This window comes from Pleurodeles waltl, chromosome 4_2 (genome assembly GCF_031143425.1).
Source record: "Pleurodeles waltl isolate 20211129_DDA chromosome 4_2, aPleWal1.hap1.20221129, whole genome shotgun sequence".
NCBI classification, from domain to species: Eukaryota; Metazoa; Chordata; class Amphibia; order Caudata; family Salamandridae; genus Pleurodeles; species Pleurodeles waltl.
The window spans coordinates 969598555-969620158 of record NC_090443.1 but is presented as its reverse complement, the minus strand read 5'-3'; the positions used below and the strand labels follow the sequence as shown (position 1 = coordinate 969620158).

Here is a 21604-nt window from a genome sequence, read left to right as displayed (position 1 = left end):
AAGCTATAAACTTTCACGGTAAAATAAACCCTGTTTCAAGTTCGCTAGTGCCATTCTACATGCTGATCAGACTTCACTACCTAAAGTATCTTTTGATTCTTGAACAAGCCTATTGTCCTTGAAGCTTTCCAACATGATGAAAAGAACACAGCAGTCTTTGACCGGCATTCTTTGGACTTTACAAGATGCCATAGATACTAAACTAGAACTAGTACTTTTAGGTGACTGGGACACTTTTTCCCCTTTTAGTTGCCCCTTTCAAATGAAGTAGTGCCAGTGCACTGTGGGCACACTTACATTTTGCCATACTAAAGCAAGCAATCACTTTTTAGAAAGTCAGGAGACAATTTATATGAGATGTGGCAATGACAACTCTGCATGTCGGAGTCCTGTTGGTAGACATCTGTAGGCTTCTGGGATTAGTATAGTTTAAAGCTACCACCTCATTGGTTGAAGTCTGGGTCATTTGTAATGCGAATGATTCACTAAGTTGAGAATTATTGGGTCATCTGTCTAATTGCTGTTCTGTAATGCACTTGTATGTGACCCCATGTTCCTATCTTGTTGACAGATATTACTGCTGGAGAATTTCAGTTAAGTAATATATTTTTTGTGTTGAAAATATTCCTTTAACAGTGTCCCACCTGGTGGAATGTGACGTTCCCTGTAGGAAGCTGGCCTGGTGTGTGGTGGACACCTATGGTGTTTGCACCTTATACCAGGTTCAGGCAACCCTTATTAGTGAAAGTGTCTAGGAAGCCAGGGCGCTCTACTGGTAGCTATGGTGAGCAGCCAAGACCTATCTAGGTGAAGTGTAAAGCACATGCAAACCAAAGCACTCGCACTGCAACTTATCTCACATGAAAAGGAACCACAGTGTTGCAAAAATAAAGGTACTTTATTACAGTAACACTGAGCTAGATTTATAGGCAGTCCCCCAACTGGAGGTACTTACACACTACATATAGACAGTAAATATTAGGAATTGCATATAGAAACAACAAGCATTGGCAAGAAATAGTGAAAAAATAGCTAAGGCCCTATTGGGTGGACAAACTATAGGCTAAGATGAGTGGGGGGACCCAACTTCACACTCCAGCAAGGATGTGGAATAGTTAGAAGGGAGCTGGGAGGTCTCTGGACCCCCCTCCAGCTCCTCCTATCCCCCCCCCCTCCCCCTCTCCTCCTTGACAAGAGTAGCTGAGGTAAGTTACCTGGTCTTCCCAAAGACTAACAAAGGGACTTGGAAAAGGAAGATTGCAAGACCAGGACCAGTCCAGTAGAACCAACGGTGAATTCCAAAAGAGGACCTGAAAAATAAGGGTCCAGTCCATACAGGAGTGTCTAGGTGGGGGCAGGAGCCACTACCCACCCTTCTGTGGATGAAGATCCGGGTCGACAGGGAAGATGATCAGCTGTGGAGCCCAGGAGTTGCAGGGAGGTCCTTAGTCGTGCAGCTGTCCCAACGCCAGTCACCAGGTCTCAGATGGTCAGTGGTCAGGAGGACCACCAACAAGCCTTGGCAAATGCAAATCTGGCAGAAGGCGATTTGAAGAGGACCAGCAAGGTGCTGGGGACTCTACCCTTGTGGGGGAGTCCGGGCTGACCCTTGGCAGTCAGAGCCAGCAGAAGCAGTCGCAGCCCCTGCAAGCAACCCACTGGCAGCAGGCACAGTAAGTTGCGGTGTGGCCCAGTCAGCACACCTGAAGAGGAGTCGCCGGAGCAGCAGAGGAGAGACTGTCCTTTCAAAGATGAAGTGCTGGGGCTACTTAGAGCATGAAGATCCCTTGGAGCCAGAGTCAACAAGCCTTGGTTGTTGCAAGAGTTGCGGTGCACAAGGGCACTGTCGTTGTGGAAGAGGCAAGGGCTCACAGTCTCCCAATTTGGACAGAGGGTAGAGAGGATCAAGAGGACCATTCAGAACCACCACCTGTGTTGCAGAATCCATGCAGTTCCAGAGGAGAGCAGATCCCAGGAGCCGGACGTTGTTGCCTTAGGTGCTTGCATATGCACAAGTGACATCCTTCACTCCAAGGGAGATTCCTTCTAGCTTCTTTGGTTCAGCTGAAGTATTACTGTCCGAAGAGGATGCGCAGTGGTGGAAATGTTGCAATTATTGGAAGGCGGCAAAGAAACAATGTTGCAAGGTTAGGTTGTCGTAGGAGTTGCAGGCTTGTTTGGTTCCAGTGAAGTCCAGCAGAAGACGTTGATGCAGAGGAGTCTTGCATGGCGAATCTGGGGACCCACCCGCAGGGGAGTCCCTAAATAGCCCTGCTTGGGGTATTGGTCACTCTGCGGGGTGACCACTTATCAGAGGGGGTCACTTGAGTCGGTCACCTGTCCTGACCAACCAGAGGCCTCTGCACATCTTGGTTTCAAGGTGGCAGAATCAAGTGGCCACTTGGAGGAGCTCTAGGCATGTTGCTTCCCTCTCCCACAGAGGATCCTTTGTTCTGCCTTCCCCTGCTTGAGCTGGTCAAGCAGCAGGAGGGCAGAAACCTTTTGGAGGGGCTGCAACAGCATGGGCTGCCCGCAAACCCTGGAAGACTGGTAGGAGAAATACTGGGGGGGGGGGGGGGGGGGTCTTCTTAGGAGCCCCAAAGTGCATGGGATCATACCACCAATATTGGCACTAGCATTGGGGTGTGATTCTGACATGTTCGATGATACTGACCATGCCTCGGTTCAGAGTTACCATTATTTAGGTGGACCTCAGGTAGTGCTGTGGCCAGTGCACGGGTAAAATGGCTTCCCCAAACAAAGTCCAGTGTATTGAAACTGGAGTTTGTAGGAGCACCTCTGCTCATGCAGAGGGTGCCCTTACACACAGGAACCTGCACCCTGCCCTCTGGGTTTGGAGGGCCTACCATAGGGGCTTACAGTGACCTGATGCAGTGACAGCAGTGAAAGGGTGCATGCACCTTTTCACGCAGACTGCCACAGCAGGCCTGCAGACAGTTTGCATGGGCTCACCTCGGTGGCATAATACATGCTGCAGCCCATGGGGGACCCCTGGTGTACTAATGCCCTGGGTACCCTAATACCATATACTAGGGACTTACAGGAGTACATCAGTATGCCATTTGTGGGGTTTAAAGGGTACCAAAGCAACCACATTTAGAGGATCGAGCACAATTACTGGGGTCCTGGTTAGCAGGATCCCAGTAAAAACAGTCTAAACACAGCTAAACAGGCAAAAAATGTGGGTAAACATCCAAAAAAAGTGACTTTCCTACATTCCCCTTCCTTCAGATTTAAGCAGCTTCTGCAGAGACTGATCTTCTGAGTTTGAAAAAGCTCATTTTGAATTGTTGAGGTGGTTTCTAAACATGTTGCCGCTAAAACTGAACAGGATATTGCTGTCTTAGTCTGTTTGTACGTCTGTGACATTTGGAAGTTGTAGTGTGGCTAAGGCAGACCATTGCATCATAACATTAACCAAGTGTTGTGTGAGGGCCCAGGTTGTTTTAAACAGACAATACTGGAAAAAACAAAATAGAAGCTAAGACAAGCGTACAAGCAGAGATGCAAGGTTCAGTCCATGTAACAATGTTAGTCTAATATTTCTCAATCTGTACAGTAAAAAATATTTTCCCATTTTCAGAGTAAAAGAGCTTAGCCCGCATGATGAAGGAAATCACGAGATAGGCAGTCACATGGAGACTGAAGATATTGAGGAATCGGATGTCAGTGTAAATGGATATCAGTTTACAGAGGTATGTAGAACTGAAGACCTTGCCAAAGTAATGTTGCAGGGAGCATATTTGAATTTGAAAATGTTCATTTCTACTCATTTGAAGTTCATCAAAACATGACTCTTTAAAATCATTTCTGCACCTTTTAGAAACCACATTAACTTCATTTAGATTTCAGAGTTACTAATCTGGCATTGTTCCTTATAAACTAGCCAGCTTTCATGTCTTTTCTGTGAATAGTCCTACAAACCTTTGGTTTGTATGCAGAATGTTAATCTGGCTGTGCAAGAAACGCAAGAGATGTCTTGGAGTTTTAAATCCTACATTTTAAGTAAAAAGAATAGGTAAAGCAGTACTTTGTCTAGATGAAGTCTACACTTTTCTTACTATTGAAGTTTTTTTTTTTGTTTGTTTGTTTTTTAGCAAAACTGTTGCTACGATTTATAAGATCACAGTGCAAATTAACAAGGCATAGTAGCAATGAAAACAAACTAGAGCTCAAGGAAACAGCAAAAAAAATATTTTTAAAATTTGAACTAAAATATGATTCCCTGCTGAAAACCCCTACAGTCTGTTCCTTTTTGCACTCAAAGTATGTGATATGTAATTGATGTGATTGGGGATAGGGTGAGGCAGGCAATGGGTTGTGGAGTGAACATATACATCTTATCAGGATATTCACTGCCTAATTAGGTATGAGTTAAATCTGATCAAGATTTCTACCTGCAGATTCCTTACCTGTAGAATTTCCTGGCATCAACCTGGAATCCAGAACATTTGCAAAGCAATACCCTTGTGCGTGCTGTCATTCAGATCCGTGTCGCGTCACCATCCAGGCACTCTTACTTCACTTATTTTCCTTCCGCACCGGTTCAAGCGCAGATATGGAATCAAGCTTCCTCCTGTCTTTTTTGACAGGCCTCTTTCAACCTCTTTGTTGAGACATTTTTGCGTCTGTGCAGGAATGCCTTCTAGGAAAACTGTGTTAAAATCCTGTGGCACCTGCCACTGCGCCATGTTGGTGGCCGACCACCACCAGGTATGTCTCTTGTGCCTAGACTGAGACCATGACTCGAAGTAGTGTTCGGACTCAGGCTATGGCTCCAAAAGCTTTGAGGGAGTGATCTCTGAAGCTCATGGTGAGCCAGCACTCAACGTCTGCTGGTGCGACTCCTTGAAGGTCGTGGTCCAGTCGAGGTGGTCATGGGACTGCTCCAAGAGCCTTAAGTCCTCTTCATCCCATTCAAGGCTCTCCTCATGGAAGAAGCAAAAAAAAAAGTCTAATGGACTTTGACTTCAACTTGTTCTGCGGAACTGTCGCCAGGGCCGATTCTGAGGGCTCCCCCGACTTTTTTTTCAGTAGTCAGAGCAACCCCTGCTCAGCTCAGTTTTACGAGTCCATGCATCTTGTATTTGAGTGGGCTGGCCCTGCAGGTTTGGCAGAGGCCTTATCGGATTCCACGGTGGTGGCTTTGGTGCAGATGTGGTTTCTTGGATCAAATACCCAATCCAGAACGATGCCCGGTCCGCACAGTCGACCTCTGACGTTGCTCCCGAAGTCAAGACTTCCCGTGCCACCCACCGGTGAGCAAGAGCAGCGTCACATGATGCAGATTCAGACAGCGCTACAGCTGTCAGATGATTGCCATTTCATTTTTATGAAAAGCCAGGCACTAGTGAGGAATGGTAGGGGTATTGGGATCCTCTAGAGTCCCAGTTAGAGCCTATGGATTGGTATGAGAAGCTAGGAGAGGCCAGTGGACTGGTCACCTCTCCAGATACTGGCATGCTCTCTCCTCCTACATATGCAATGGTGGTACGCCAGGTGCAGGTCAAGACTAAAATCTTGACAGAGGTGCTTCAACCAGTGGCTTAGTCATCTGAGCTGATGTGCTTTAATGAGGCCCTCACCAATGTCCTACTGGGGACATGGTCCAAACCCAGCACAGGGCCACCTGTAAACAGGACAATTGGCCGTTGCCATCTTCCAGCTCCGAGCTACCCTGGCGTCCCCAAGAACACCCCACCCTGGTGAGCTTGGTGGTCCAGGACTCCACTTCTCATGGCTCCTTCCTGTCCGCCTCCCTGTTTACGGAATTCAAGAGGCTGGACCAATTGGTAAAGATGTTTTCTTCGTCTATCCTGCATTGAGGTGGACAAACACCTCATGCCTATTGGCCTTTTTTTCCTTACACTATGGGATAAGGTGGTGCAGGTGCTGCCTCAGATCCCGGAAGACCTGCGTCCACTCACAGGCAGTTAAAGATGGGAGAGATGCAGCCAAGTTTGACATCAGGTGTAGTTTGGACATGATGGATTCACTGGGCAAGGGGATTTTCTCTACAGTGGCCCTACGAAGCAGCGCATGGCTGCGGCATATTGTCTTGCTTTACTGGGATAACCAGGCAAACCTTATGGACATGCCCTTCGATGGGACCCGCCTTTTTGGTGAAAAGGCAGACAACGCTGGGGCAATTCAGGGACTCCCGGGCTAAGGCCAAGTCCTTTTGCCTTTCGGCGACCCCTTGCCAGCAGTCTGTCATTCCTATCGGGGCTTTGGAAGTGGTGGGGTATCACACCATACACAGACCAGCCACTGTCCTCTGCCAGGTCAGTATCCTGTGCACGGGCGAGGTCTTGGTGCCTTCAGGACCAAAAGATCTGGCCAGGAGTTGTCTACCACCAAACCCCCACCTCCAGTGTCTAAGCCCTGCTAGTATGATTCTGCAAGACTGTAAGGAAATGCCTCCTTGGCATGGTTACCCCCTGACTTTTTTGCCTTTGCTGATGCCAAGTTATGATTTGAAAGTGTGCTGAGGCCTGCTAACCAGGCCCCAGCACCAGTGTTCTTTCCCAAACATGTACCATTGTCCCCACAATTGGCACACCCTGGCATCCAGGTAAGTCCCTTGTAACTGGTACCCCTGCTACCAAGGGCCCTGATGCCAGGTAAGGTCTCTAAGGGCTGCAGCATGTCTTATGCCACCTTGGGGGACCCCTCACTCAGCACAGACACACTGCTTGCCAGCTTGTGTGTGCTGGTGGGGAGAAAATGACTGTTGACATGGCACTCCCCTCAGGGTGCCATGCCAACCTCACACTGCCCATGGTATAGATAAGTCACCCCTCTAGCAGGCCTTACAGCCCTAAGGCAGGGTGCACTATACCATAGGTGAGGGCATAGGTGTATGAGCACTATGCCCCTACTGTGTCTAAGCAAAACCTTAGACATTGTAAGTGCAGGGTAGCCATAAGAGTATATGGTCTGGGAGTCTGTCATACACGAACTCCACTGCACCATAATGGCTACACTGAAAACTGGGAAGTTTGGTATCAAACTTCTCAGCACAATAAATGCACACTGATGCCAGTGTACATTTTATTGTGAAATACACCCCAGAGGGCATATTAGAGATGCCCCCTGAAAACATACCCGACTTCCAGTGTGGGCTGACTAGTTTTGCCAGCCTGTGACACACCAGACATGTTGCTGGCCACATGGGGGAGAGTGCCTTTGTCACTCTGTGGCTAGTAAAAAAAGCCTGTACTGGGTGGAGTTGCTTCTCACCTCCCCCTGCAGGAACTGTAACACCTGGCGGTGAGCCTTTGCTATTTCTCACTTTGTAGGAAGTTGGCTCTGTATGTACTATTTCAAAGACCATGTACGTCCAGTTGGAGGAGGGTTCAATTTTGTCTCTGTAGGAACCTCCCTGGTGTATGGTGGGTACCTAAGGTACCTGGACCTTAAACCAGGTCCAGGTATCCCCTCTTAGTGAAGTGTATGCAGTGTCTAGTAGCCAGGCTCTCTAGAGGTAGCTGTGGATGAGCAGCCAAGGCTTATCTAAGGGACGAGCAAAGCTCATGACATACCACTGTAGTCACACAGCACTTATACACAGGGCCGGCTTTAGGGTGGTACGAGTGGTGCGGTCGTACCGGGTGCTGACTTAGATTGGGGGGAGCTGACCTCATGGGGAGTGCTGTGTTTAGCAATAACTTAGAAACTTGCAATTTAAAGGCACCTCCTGAAAAGGTTCTTGTGCGTCAAGCCTTCAGAAAGCAATTAAAATGTCATAATTAATGTTCCTACTAGGGAGGGCGATGTGAGTTCTCTAGTGGCAGTTTTGACTGGCCATAAAGTAGTGTAGAGAATTAATGTCCCTGCTGAAAAGAACAAATATATTTTATGTGGATAGCTGAGTGGAACAGTAAAACCAGCCTTTGCAACGGCTATTAAAAGAAATGAATGTATGTAAAAGGGAGGCAATGGAGAGATGAGGGGCACATTTGCCGGGTGGTAGTGAGGGAATCCGAGGAGGTGGTCATGAGGTAACGGTGCCAAAAACTGTCACACAGGGTGCCACCAGCACTAAAGCCGGCCCTGCTTACACACATGAAAGAAAGCACTCAGTTGTATAAAAATAAAGGTACTTTATTTTTGGAACAGACCACCACAAACTACTAGGGCAACCCACTTATAATAGTTAAGTAATACACTAAATATATACACTAGTGTAGGAAGCTATATCAAAATGAGATATAGTGTGCACAAAGTCCAGGGGTTCCCCAAGAGGCTTGACAGAGGCAATAATAGATAATACTAATGCTCTATTTGTGGTAGTATGGTCGAGCAGTTGGGCTTATCAGAGAGTAGTGTTAAGCATTTGTACACACACAAGCAATAGAAGAAACAAACACTCAATGACAACTCCAGACCAATAGGATTTTATATAGAAAAATATATTTTTGTTACTTTATCACTAGAACTACAAAACTTGGCATAGATATCAATGTATCTTGGTTTCACTTTAGTCGAGTAAACAGTTTTCAGGAAAACAGAATATCTATTTTCAAAGTGGACACAGTGCATTTTCAGAACTGTTCCAGTTTTAGAGGTAAGTACACAACTTACAGTTCCAGTCTCTGGGTTATAGGTAGTCCACCGTTGGGGGTTCAAGTCAACCCCAAACACCCACCACCAGCAACTGGGCCGGCCGGGTGCAGAGGTCAAAGTTGAGCAATTTTAACATGGGCTCTGATGGAGACAGGTGATACTCTGAATTCAGTCTGCCAGCAGGTAAGTACCCGCAGGTCGGAGGGCAGACCAGGTGGGGATTAGAGGAGCACTGGAGGGGCCCCACGTAGGCACCAATCCCACACCTTAAGCGGTACTGGGGCGACCGGATGCAGGGTGCAAACAGGGCGTCTGGTTTCCAATGAAACTCTGAGGGGACCCCGGGGGGGTCACCCAGGCACTGCAGGGGAGGTGGGGGGAGGGTGTCTCGGGCACACCACTGGTCACAGGGAAGAGGGCCGTTTGTTGATGGTAGCTGCACAGGGTGTGGATTTCTCAAAGGCCTTGGGGGCTTCGGGTGCAGTGGGTCCTTTGGTGTCAGTTATATTTGTCCAGGGCAGTCGCGGTCAGTGACGGGGTCCTTGAGATTCCCTCTGCAGGCATCGTTGTGAAGGGGCAGAGAGGTAAACCCAGGGTGGACCCTTGATCGCCGGGGGGGGGAGGGGGGGGGGGGTTGGTCTTCTCTGGCTGGTTGGGCCACCTGAACTCTGGCTGTGAGCTTCAGGTGCAGAGTGGTTAGGAATCATGCTTCTGGAATGCGGTGGGAGTCCTTCAGAAGTGGTTTCTTCTTCGGTTTGTCTTTGGACAGGGCTGCTGTCCACAGGAGTTCTCTGTGATGCAGGCAGTCCTTTGGAGGTTTTTCAGCGATCCCTGGACCTGTAGGACGCATCGCTTTTCTTCTGCAGGTTTTTTGAAGCAGGAGACAGGCCGGTAGGGCTGGTGCCAAGTCAGTTGTCGTCTTCTTTCCTTCTCTGCTGGGGTTTCCGCTAAGCAGTCCTTGTGAGGTAGTCGGAAATCTGACTAGCTTGGTTCTGGGAGCCCTTAAATACAATGGCTACTGTCCCTGAGGGTGGCTACATCCTCCTTGTGCTCACTCCCTTTGGGGAGGGGAGCACATTCATATCCCTATTAGCCCTGATCCTCCAAACTAAGATGGAGGATTCTGCAAGGATGGGTTCACTTCAGCTCTGGACACCTTAGGAGTGGTCCTGACTCCTCCTGTTTTTTTTCCTAATTATCCCTCTGGACTTGCCACCAAAAGTAGGACTTTGTCAGGGGCTGGGCATCTCCACTAGCTGGAGTTCCCTGGGGTATTGTAACACAAAGCCTGAGCTTTTGAGGCTCACCGCTAGGTGTTACAGTTCCTGGGTACAGTACCTCCACCCAGTGCAGGCTTTGTTTCTGGCCCCAGAGAGAACAAAGGCTCTCACTCCAGGGGTCAGAAACTCGCCTCTAAATGGCAGGCTGGCACAGACCAGTCAGTCCTACTCTGAAGGATTGGATAAAATACAGGGGGCATCTCTAAGATGCCCTCTGTGTGCATTTTTTATAAATCCAACACTGGCATTCGTGCGGGTTTATTAGTCTGAAAAGTTTGATACCAAACATCCCAGTATTCAGTGTAACCATAATGGAACTATGGAGTTTGTTTTGACAAACTCCTAGACCATATACTTGATATGGCCACACTGTGTTTACAATGTCCAAAAATGGACTTAGACACTGTAGGGGCATATTGTGCATGAAGCTATGCCCTTACCTGTGGTATAGTGCATCCTGCCTTAGGGCTGTAACCCCTGCTAGAGGGGTGGCTTACCTATGCCACTGGAAGTGGATTGTAGGCATGGCCCCCTGAGGGGGATGCCATGTCGACTTTGCCTTTTTCTCCCCACCAACACACACAATCTGCAATGGTAGTGTGCATGTGTTAGGTAAGGGATCCCTTAGGGTGGCACAACACATGCTGAAGCCCTTGGGGACCTTCCCTGGTCACAGAGCCGTTGGTACCACTGGTACCTTTTATAAGGGACTTATCTGTGTGCCAGGGGTATGCCAATTGTCGAAACAATGGTACATGTTTAGTGAAAGAACACAGGTGCTGGGGCCTGGTTAGCAGGGTCCATCACACACTTTCAAGTCAGCATCAATATCAGACAAAGTGGGGGTTGGGGGTGGGGAGGAAACTGCAACAAGGGCCATTTTCCTACAACTAGTAAGGAGGGAGAGCACAACCCATATACTGAAAAAATGGAATGCAAATAAGGTACCCCACCTAGGTAAGTAAAATGTGTAGAGGGGAGTTGGGAGTACTAGAAAACCAGAGGTAAGTAACACCCTGCCCCCCAGCGACCAGGAATGCAGGAGTAAATCACTGGATTTTCCCCAAACCACCAAGAAGGAGGAAAAGAAGAAAGACACCCAGAGAAGACTGCAAGAAAACCAGCAGCGATTCCTGAAGAAAGACCTGTGGAGAGAGGGGACCAAGTCCAAGAGTCACAGTGAAGTCCACGAGGAGTAGGTGCTACTACCCACCCAGCTGTAGTTGCAGGAGTTGGTCGATGGTGGTGAACAGGTCAGCTCTGCAGCCCTGGAGCTGGAGAAAAGTTCCTGATGGATTCAGAGGATATCCCACACTGGAAGGAAGATTGCAGATGGGTGTTGGTGCAGGACTTCCACCAACAAGCCTTGGCTAATGCAAATGCAAGGCTAGTGAAAAAGTGGTGCTGCTGGGGACCAGCAAGGCCCAGGAGGACTCAACCTAGGAGGGGAGGAGTCACAGGGGACCCTCAACATCGCACTCACATGAGTCCTACAGGACAGGGACACAGTGGCAGAGGAGGCCTAAGCAGCACTACAAAAAGAGGATCCTGCGCCACCGGAGGACCACGCAGGAGGCTGGGCTTTGCAGGAAGGAGTGCTGGAGCTGTACATCGCCTGAAGATCCCTTGGAGGAGATGCAAACAAGCCTTGGCAGCTGCAAGAGACAGTGCCCGGGGGTACTGTCCTGCGTGGGAAGGCAAGGGCTTATCTCCACCAAAGTTGGACAGCTGGCAGAGGACCAACAGGACTACCCATGATGCAGGATCCACACAGCTCAAGATGAGGGTAGATCCACGCAGCTGGTCGTCACTTGCTGTAAGTGCCTGCGTTGCAGGGGAGTGACTCCTTCACTTCAAGGGAGATTCCTTCTTGTGCAGGCTGAAAAGTTGCGGTCTTCTGAGGATGCTCGGCGAGGGAAGTGTTGCAGAGCTGGCAGAAGCCCTGGAATTAATGTTGTAAAAGTCTTTTCTTCATGGAGGCAGCTTGTCTGGTCCTAGAGGTTTCAGTCGCAGTTCTGGAGGCCAGAAGCCGAAGCAGAGGAGTCCTGCTGGAATCTTGCAAGCCCAATCTGAGTACCCACCCAAGAGACCGACCCTAAATAGCCCTGAAAGGGAGATTGGTCACCCTAACCAGGTAAGCACCTATCGGGAGGGGGCTTGGACATCCCCTGCCTGGCCTGGCCACTCAGATGCTCCCAGATTTCCCTGCCAACCTTGGATTCAAGATGGCAGAACCCAGGGTCCCTCTGGGCAGCACCCCTGGGGTGGTGACGGACGGGGGAGTGGTCACTCCCCTTTCCTTTGTCCAGTTTTGTGCCAGAGCAGGGATGGGGGGGTGTTATCTCCCTCTCCCAGAGGAAATCCTTTCTTCTGCCTTCTGGGCATGATCAGATCCAGCAGCAGGAAGCCAGAAACATGTCTGATGGGTGGCAGCAGCTGGGCTGCCTGGAAAACCCTGTAAGACCGGTGGTAGCAATGTGGGGGTCCTCTAAGAAGCCCCCAGCGTGCATAAGAATCATACTTCCAATACTTGAAACAGTATTGGGGAATGATTCAGGTGTTTTTCATACCAAACATGCCGAGGTTTGGAGTTACCATTATGTAGCTGGACATAGGTAATGACAGATGTCCAGTACACGCGTAAAATGGTGTCCCCACTCTCACAAAGTCCAGGAAAATGGATCTGGAGTTTGTGGGGGCACCTCTGCTAGTGCAGAAGTGCCCTCACACACAGGTACCTGCACCCTGCCGTCTGGGCTGAGAGGGCCTATCATAGGGGTGACTTACAGTGACATGGTATAGTGACTGGTAGTGAAAACGGGTGCATGCACCTTTTTACACAGGCTGCAATGGCAGGCCTGTAGAACTCTTTGCATGGGCTCTACATGGGTGGCAGAATAACTGCTGCAGCCCATAGGCATTCCCTAGAACCCCAATGCCCTGGGTACCTAGGTACCATTTACTAGAGACATACATGAGGGGGAGGGGGATGCCAGTATGCCAATTGTGGGGAGAAAAAGGTACAGTTTACACAAGAGAGCAAAACTACTGGAAGTCCTGGGTAGCAGGATCCCAGTAGACAGCCAAACACGACAACAGGCAGAAAATAGGGGTAAACCATGCCAAGAAAGAGAGTACTTTCCTACAATCCCCCTCATTGGGGGTCCATAACATAGAACAAGTGGGTCTTGCAGATCATACTGAAGTTCTGTTCCCTTTACCTCCCCAAATGCCTCCCTCCAAAGAACAGCTGATGGAGGATCACTTGGCTTTGCTCCGTGAGGAAGTTACTGCTTTCTTGGCCAAGGGAGCCATAGAAAGTGTCCAGATATCAAAAGTAGGCAGTGGGTATTCCCCGTACTTCGATACCCAAAAAGATCAAGGGCCTTCACACTATTCTGGAATTGCGGGATGTCAATCTCTTCCTCAAAAAGGAGAAATTAATAATGCTCACTCTGACTCGGCTCTTATGTAGGAAAATGTTATTGTTGGCATGGTTACCCCCTAACGCTTTGCTTTTTGTTGGTGACAGCTTTGATTGAAAGTGTGCTGGGACCCTGCTAACCAGGCCCCAGCACCAGTGTTCTTTCCCTAAATCTGTACCTTTGTCCCCACAATTGGCACAGCCCTGGCACACAGTTAAGCCCCTTGTAAAAGGTACCCCTGGTACCAAGGGCCCTGTGGCCAGGGAAGGTCTTTAGGGGCTGCAGCATGTATTATGCCACCCTGGGGACCACTCACTCAGCACATGCACACTCCCTCACAACTTGTGTGTGCTGGTCGGGAGAAAGAAATAGTTGACATGGCACTCCCCACAGAGTGCCATGCCCACAACCCACTGCCTGTGGCATAGGTAAGTCACCCCTCTAGCAGGCCTTACAGACCTAAGGCAGGGTGCACTATACCACAGGTGAGGGCATAGCTGAATGAGCACTATGCCCCTACAGTGTCTAGGTCAATTCGTAGGGTTACCTAGGGCTCCTCAGTCTCACACGGAGTACTGTATTGAGTGCTGTTTAAAGATTTGTGGTAAGGGAAGATTCCTTTACGGACTAGGTGGTCTCACACACTATATAGTGTCTTCGTCATATGACCACCTAGCCCCACCCAGGTAGGACAATGCCACCTGGGCGGACTGAACCTCACCATTAAAAGAACAGGAGGGAGTGCGGAAATTCAAATTATCTGGAAGTAAATGGGATCCACCTATGCTAGGGAAAATATAAAAACACCTAGTCAGTCACCTGTGTAATAGTGCACCTTTATTCGTGGTGATTGCTGGTGAGGTTAAGAACAGAGGATGGGACACCTATATGAGAGTAAAGACTTGCGGGGTCACCTAACTTATAGTTACTGGCCAACATGTTTCTGCCCACTGCTAAGAGCCAAAGGAGGTCTGGGGGCATTCTTCAGGGCCTGGAATCCCTCAGTATCATGCACTAAAAAAGCAAGAAAAGAGACTACTCCACTAGGAGGAGTTCAGGTATTATAGAGAGAAAGGGCCTACCTGTGGGGAGATACCCTATGGTGGCCTAAAGGAAACAAAAAAGTACTTTATACATCCGTGACACAGCAAGCACAAAGTCATGCAATGTAAACATGAATAATACGTGTAAAGGGATAACAAAGGTCTCTTACCCTAATCCTGAAGGGCTACTGGCCCCAGGTTTAAAGGAGGGAGTGACCCCTTATAGTCACACAGTAAAAACAGGAAAATAAGGCAAAACAGGGAACAACCTATCAGCTGTATGGAAGGCGGTAGAGGTCAACGTCTTGGTATCCAAGGGTACTCTAAGCTGTATAAGCAGCATTGCTGCAGCCCAATAGGACAAGTAGGAGAATATAGAAGTAGTAATTTGATTAGAGACATAAGCACACACATCAATGAATTAATGTAAACATAAAGAGGTCACAGATCATGAACACCATCAGACCTCTGGGGCCAGCGACGTTCAACCATACACCCCAAAAGGACAAACACACGACCAAGATAGAAAGTGTCCAAAATCTTATCTGTGTTGGGGCGTCGCTGCTGTGCGAGGGTTCGGAAAGACTCTACTCCAAAGGAGGCGCTCGCTCTGCACCGACTCCGTTCCCCTCCTAGGCTGCTTGTGGTAACTGGTCTAGGGAGTGAACGGTGAATAAAGTGCCCCGTTGCGTGTCCGTCCACTGGCCCGAACCGGATCAAGGGGTAGTAAACACCAGAAGAGGGAGGGAAAGAAAGGGGATAGATAAGAGTGGGGGGGGTGAGTGGGGAGAGAAAAAAAATAAGAACGAAAAACACGGGGAGAAGAGGAGACAAAAGAAAAAGGTAAGTTAGAGAAAGAATGAGCTAAAATAAAAAGATGAACAAAATGAAGATCAGAAGGGGAAAGGGAGTACAGTGAGGGGGCGGGGAAAGGGGAGGGTTTTGAGGGAGGTAAGGGGGAAAAAGAGAAAAGGAAGAAAGGGGACTGGGGGAGATAGGGAAGGACGGGGGGCAGGGGGTTTGAAGGAAAACTGCAGGAAAAAAGTAAGCACTGATTATTTCAAAGAGTGCTAGATGAGTACTGATCGCACGTCCTATCACCTGGTTAGTAATGACCAGGGTAGTTCGTCATTTAATCCAGTGGTATGTATGTGCAGTCTCCAGACCCATTGTTTGTTCAAGTCGTTGTTGTTGGTGGCAGTTTGTCTAAAACTACCCATTCCAACTCGTCTGGAGAATGGTTACTCTTTATGAAGTGGCTGGTGAGACATCTTATTTTAACTGGAACATTCCAGGTAATTGGATCCACACGAATCACTTTCCGGATAAGGCACTAGCAGACTAATATACTCAACTATAGATATGGCGGAAGGTCTTGCATTCGATGAAGAGGTGACAGCAATTTTAACTGCATCCTCATTACTCGGAGATACAGCTCTTTCAAAAACTCTATCCCAGCTAGGGGACTGGGACACAGTGGAATTTAAACGTACACACGTCAAGACTATCCTCCATGGAGCAGTCCTGACAAAATATCTACGTAATAACACTGCACCCAATGGTCTCACTGTTACCAGTGAACCACATATTTTTCTTGAAGACTTAGAGTTCAGAAAGGACTGGGCCCTAATTGCATGGAAAGACACACGAGATTGGCTCATTCTTATCAAAACAGCGACCAGACTGTCGGAAGCACTGCTAATACAGATAAAAACGAGCGAATGCAATCTGAAGACAGGCCTGAGCATCCTCTCCTTCAAAAAAACTAGAGGAAACAAAAATATGAATGAGTACAAAGTATATTTGACTCGACAAAAAAATCTCTAAATTCCAAAAAGATCTAACCAAACTCCCATACGAGAAGGTGTACCCCTACACTAAAACGGACATTGTGGCTAAGTCTAGCAATATGTTTGACATGTTCGAATTCCTGAAGACCTCAAGAAACAAGGACTGCTGAGCTGAAAACCCCACAGAGAAGAGGAGGAGACAACTGACTTGCCCCCAGCCCTACATCACTGAGGACCAAGAAACTGCAGTGGACCTGTCCAAAAAGACCAAGAAACTAATTTTAAAAACTCTCACCTCACTCCAGAAGTGAGTCCAACTACTCTTCACCAGATGCTCACGGCCCGTGTCCAGAGAGTCTATCCAGAGAGGACCCCAGACGACTCTGATGACGTGTCCACCCTGGGCTGACCTCTCTGCACCCCCACAACGACACCTGCAGAGGGAATCCAGAGGACAGTCCTGACTGCAACTGCCCGGGACGAAGATATCAGTCACATGGAGAAGCACTGCACCCGCAGTCCCGAGAGAAACCAACCACCTGTGCAGCAACGACCAGCAGGCGGCCCTTGCCCAGTCAGTGGCTTGCCCAAGAGGCCCCCCGTGCCCTGCCTGCAGCACTTAAGTGACCCCCAGGTCCCTCCATAGAGTTCTATCGAGAACCCGAAGCCCTGTTTGCACACTGCACCCAGCTACCCCCGTGCCGCTGAGGTTGTGGTGTTTGTGCCTACTTGGGGCCTTTCCAGTGTGCCTTCAAATCCCCCTGGTCTGCCCTCTTGACAATGCAGGTACTTACCTGCAAGCAGAAAGGAACCAGAGAACCCCATGTCTCAATAGGGGCCTATGTTATTTTGGCTCCTGTTTGACCTCTGCACCTAACCTGCCCTGTGTTGCTGGCGCTGGGTGTTTGGGGTTATCTTGAACCCCCAACGGTAGGCTACTTATGCCCTGAAGACTGAACCCGTAAGTTTATGGCAGCTCTACTGCTAGTGTGTGACTGACCGGTCTGTGCCAGCCTGCCACATCCAGGTGAGTTTTTGACCACATGGGGTGAGAGCCTTTGTGCACTTTGTGGTCAGAAACAAAGCCTGTCCTAGGTGGAGTTGCTTCAGGCCTCCCCCTGCAGGAACTGTAACACCTGGCGGTAAGCTTCAAAGGCTCAAGCTTGGTGTTACAGCGCCACAGGGCACTCCAGCTGGTGGAGATGCCTGCCCCCAAACCCCCCCCCCCCCCCCCCCCCCCCCCCCCCCAAGACTGAGCACCCATTTTTGGCGGCAAGTCCAGGGAGATAATGAGAAAAACAAGTTGTCACCTCTCAGCCAGGTCCACCCCTAAGGCGACAAGCTTCAGTGACCCCCTCCTTGGAAAATCCTCCATCTTGGTTTTGAGGATTTAGCCCAATAGGGATGTGCTCCCCTCCACGAAGGGAGGACAAGGAGGGTGTAGCCACTCTCAAGGACAGTAGCCATTGCCCTGTCTGCAACGTCTTGAGTGAGCCCTGGGTCCCTCCATTGAATCCTAATGAAAACCTGACACCCTGTTTGCCCACTGCACCATGGCAGCTCCGGTGCCGCTGAGGGTGTTTTGTGTGCCTACTTTGCCCCTCTTCTTGCCCCCTTCCCCCCCTCCCCCAGTGCTCTCCTGAAACCCTCCTGGTCTGCCCCTTGAGGACACAGGTACTTACCTGATTGGAACCGGAGCACCCCCTTTCTTCGTAGGCGCCCATGTTATTTTGGCTCATCGTTGAGCTCTGCACCTGACTGGCTCTGTGTTGCTGGTGTTTGGGGTTGACTTGACCCCCAACGGTGGGATACCTATGCCCCGAAGACTGAACTTGTATGTGCTTTAATTACCGTAATAACTAAACTGTACTTACCTCCCCCAGGAACTGCTGAAAATTGCACTGTCCACTTTTAAAATAGCTTGTTGCCATTTTATGCCAAACTGTGTACATTACTGAATTCATTCATAGTTCTAACTATACCTATGCAAAGTATCTTACCTGCAATTTGAATCTTGTGGTTCTAAAATAAACTAAGAAAATATTTTTCTATATAAAAACCTATTGGTCTGGAGTTAAGCCATTGAGTGTGTTCCCATTTACTACCTCTGTGTGTACAACAAATGCTTAACTACCCTCTGATAAGCCTAACTGCTCGACCACACTACCACAAGTCGAGCATTAGTATTATCTATTATTGCCTCTTGGGGAACCCCTAGACTCTGTGCACACTCTCTCTCACTTTGAGATAGTATATACAGAGCGAGCTTCCTGTATCCAGGCAACTCTCATCCTCTGGTGCATTCCCTTCCGCACCTCCAGATAGGGAATCAAAAAGGTTGGAACAATTTGGGACGATGTTTTCGTCCTTCACTCTCGCACTGCTGTCCGTGAAAACCGCATAACTTTTGGGCCGCTATACCCACACTCTGTGGGATACGGTCGCACAAGTTCTGCTGCAGACACTGGAGGAGGCCTGAGCTATCATGTTTCAAGCTGTTACCGATGGAGGCGCAGCAAAGTTCACTAAAAGATGTGGGCTGGACATGACCGACTCTCTAGATAGATCATTTGCAATGGCAGTGGCCTTGAGGCACCACGCCTGATTACGTACATCTGGTTTCACAGGGGATGTCCAACAGACTCTAATGGACATGCCCTTTGATGGCTGCTGTCTCTTTGGAGACCAGGCAGACTCTGCTTTGGAGAGGTTCAAGGACTCCCAGGCTACGGCTTGGTCCCTCGCCATGGAAGGGGCTTCCTGTTTGGTGCCTTTCCCAGCCACCGTGTCACCCATGCTGTTCAGCCACTGCGTGGCTGGAGACATGGAATCCCAAATGGTCATGGGACAGGGAACCAGAGGTCTGCAGTCAACCCCTGCCCCCTTTTGCAGCCTCCAAACCCTCCTATTACTTCCCCTCGCTCTGGTCAAGTTGGTAGCAGGATTAGCCGTCACTTGCCCCAATGGGAATCCATTGCTACTGACAGGTGAGTTTTGCAGATCGTTTGACGGGGCAACTCCCTCCCCTTCAAATCTGCCCCACCATCTGTTGTGTAGCATTTTAGTTATAGCTCCATGCACGTTATTTTTGCATACTAGGCCTGCCGCTGTGCACTTTACTCTAGATATATTTTATACAGCTTCGTTTATTTTTCTTATAATTGCCAGTTTTGCCGTCTTGTCTTATCTCTCTCTATCTAGCTGTTTTTTTGCCTAAGCCAGTACTACGTTCTCAAACAAGACATTCTAATGGATACAACTACCTGTGGATTCCTCACCTAATGAATACCCCCATTGCGCCAGCATTCGACGGAAATCTTCTTCCTAGCTTCTGCATGTCGACGAGGACGTCACATTTGCCCACGCGATGCCGTCTGATGTCATACAGGCAATAAGAGGTCCTCGCCGACGTCAGTTCCCTTTTTTCCGTGCCATTCGAAACGGTTATCTTCGAGGGAGCTACTGTTGCTGTTCGGCAGTTAGTGTTTTTGGCTGTGTGTTTTTTCTCTGAGGTTACTATGTCTCAGAGGAAGTCCGGTTTTAAGCCCTGTCGAGAATGTGGGGGCAAAATGTCGGTTACTGACCCACATTCGGACTGTTTGTGGTGTTTGAGTTCCGACCATGATGTGGCCAGGTGTGATTCATGTCAGCACATGAATCCGAAAGCCCTGAAGGAGCGAGAGGCCAAACTTTTTATGGCGAAGTCGAAGAGAAAGGAGAAGAGGCACCATAGAAAATCCTCCTCGCCAAAGTCTCATCGACGTCATCGAGACTCCCGGCGCCGTCAGGAATCACGGTGCTGGTCGAGTAAGGAGAGGTCTCGGTCAAGGTCGCCATCGACTCGGCGTCGGAAGACTTGGGAGGTCAGTCCCACAGTCACTCCTCATCCTTCGCCGTTGCCTTCTCCAGCTTCGTCGACTTCGCCCTGGTCTTCGGGCCAGCCGCCTTCAGTATTTGAGGTGCCACAGCCTCAAATGTTCTCACCGACGTTGCAGACGTCGAGGTCGGTGTCGCCTTCGATCCAGGCACCCCACTATCCGGCTTTTCCGGCCCCTGGAGCCGATAATAACGCATTTTTAAATGCGATGTTTTCCATCTTTCAGCAGATGGCTCCAGGTGGCGCACCGGCTGGGCCTTCGGGTCCTTTGGCTTTCAGTTTGGGTACTCCGGCTCCGCTGCGACCAGCACCCTTCATTCCCTTTCTCCCCTTGGGGAACGTGGGCTCGGCGCCGGTGTCTGCTCCGGTGGCTTCAGAGGCTTCGGCTCCATCGGCTTCGGTGTTTCGGCCAGTTACGCCGTCTGGGCCTTCTGCGACTCCGAGGCAGTCTTCTCTTCATCCGACTCCTGGTTCGGCGCCGAAGCTACCTGTGGCGCCTGTTGACCCGGCGTCGGACGGATACAGTGATCGGTGTCGTTCTTCGACATCTGCTGACGCCATGTCGACGCCGAGGATTGAGAGGCTGCATTCAAGGAGATGTGCTCTCCGTCTCTTGGAAGAACAAGAGTATCAGCAGGTCCTGGAGGAAGGAGAAATTGAGGACTCTGGCGAGGGTCTTCATGGGCTGGACACAGCTAGTGGCCTTGATACTTCCCCTGAGTGGGACTTGTCATCTCCAGGGGAGTATACTGGAGAGGTGGCCACTTTTCATGCTGTGATAAAGAAGGCAGCTAACTTCCTGGAACTGCCTTTGCCGGTAACTGAGGAGAAGCAAAATTTGCTGACTGAGGTTTTGCATCCGGCCTCTACATCAGCAGAACCTCTTTTGCTATTTAACGAGGCGCTGCTGGAACCTGTGTTGGAGGTCTGGAGAAGCCGGTATCTTCCTCGGCTGTCAATAGGTCTGTGGCCAGGAGGTATCGGGCTGCACCAACTGACCCTGGCTTTCTTTCCAGACACCCTACGCCTGAAAGCTTGGTGGTCCAGGCTTCATGTTAGACCAGATCTGCGCCTGGATCTTTTCCATCAGTGCCGGCGGACAGGGACTCCAAAAAGATGGATATGCAATCAAAGAAAGTGTTCTCGTCATGTAGCATGGCGTTAGTCCACCAATGCTACGTGTATTTTGGGGAGGTACATTTATGCTCTGATGGACGAGATAACATCTACGTATACAGAGGTTCCTCAAGGGCTGTTGAATCTCGTGTCAGACGCTCAAGCTGCTGTAACCCAGGTTATCCAATCTGGGTTGGATACAACTGACTCAGTGGCCAGAGCGATGGGCACGGCTGTGGTTGCGAGAAGACAGGCTTGGCTTCGCAACTCAGGGTTCTCTTCGGATGTGCAGTCGACCCTGTTGGACCTCCCTTTTGATGGGGACAAGCTCTTTGGTGCGAAAGCAGATTCGGCTTTGGAGAGGTTTAAGGAGAGCAGGGCCACGGCCAAGTCGTTAGGACTACAAGCCACTTCTTCTGCCTCCTCCAGATTTTTTTAGGAGGTTTCGAGGGTTTGGTCGTGGCTCATCATCCTCCTCCTTTCG

At 49.5% G+C, this 21604-nt stretch overlaps 1 protein-coding gene across 2 annotated transcripts in view; it reads left to right on the top strand.

The window, feature by feature from the left end:
- KIF2C (kinesin family member 2C) overlaps positions 1-21604 on the top strand; it is a 752439-nt gene that overhangs the window by 575055 nt on the left and 155780 nt on the right. For both annotated transcript variants that reach the window (XM_069232808.1, XM_069232807.1), the window contains one exon: positions 3605-3716. In XM_069232808.1, coding sequence (XP_069088909.1) covers positions 3605-3716 — 112 coding nt within the window. The remainder of the gene's footprint in view (positions 1-3604; positions 3717-21604) is intronic.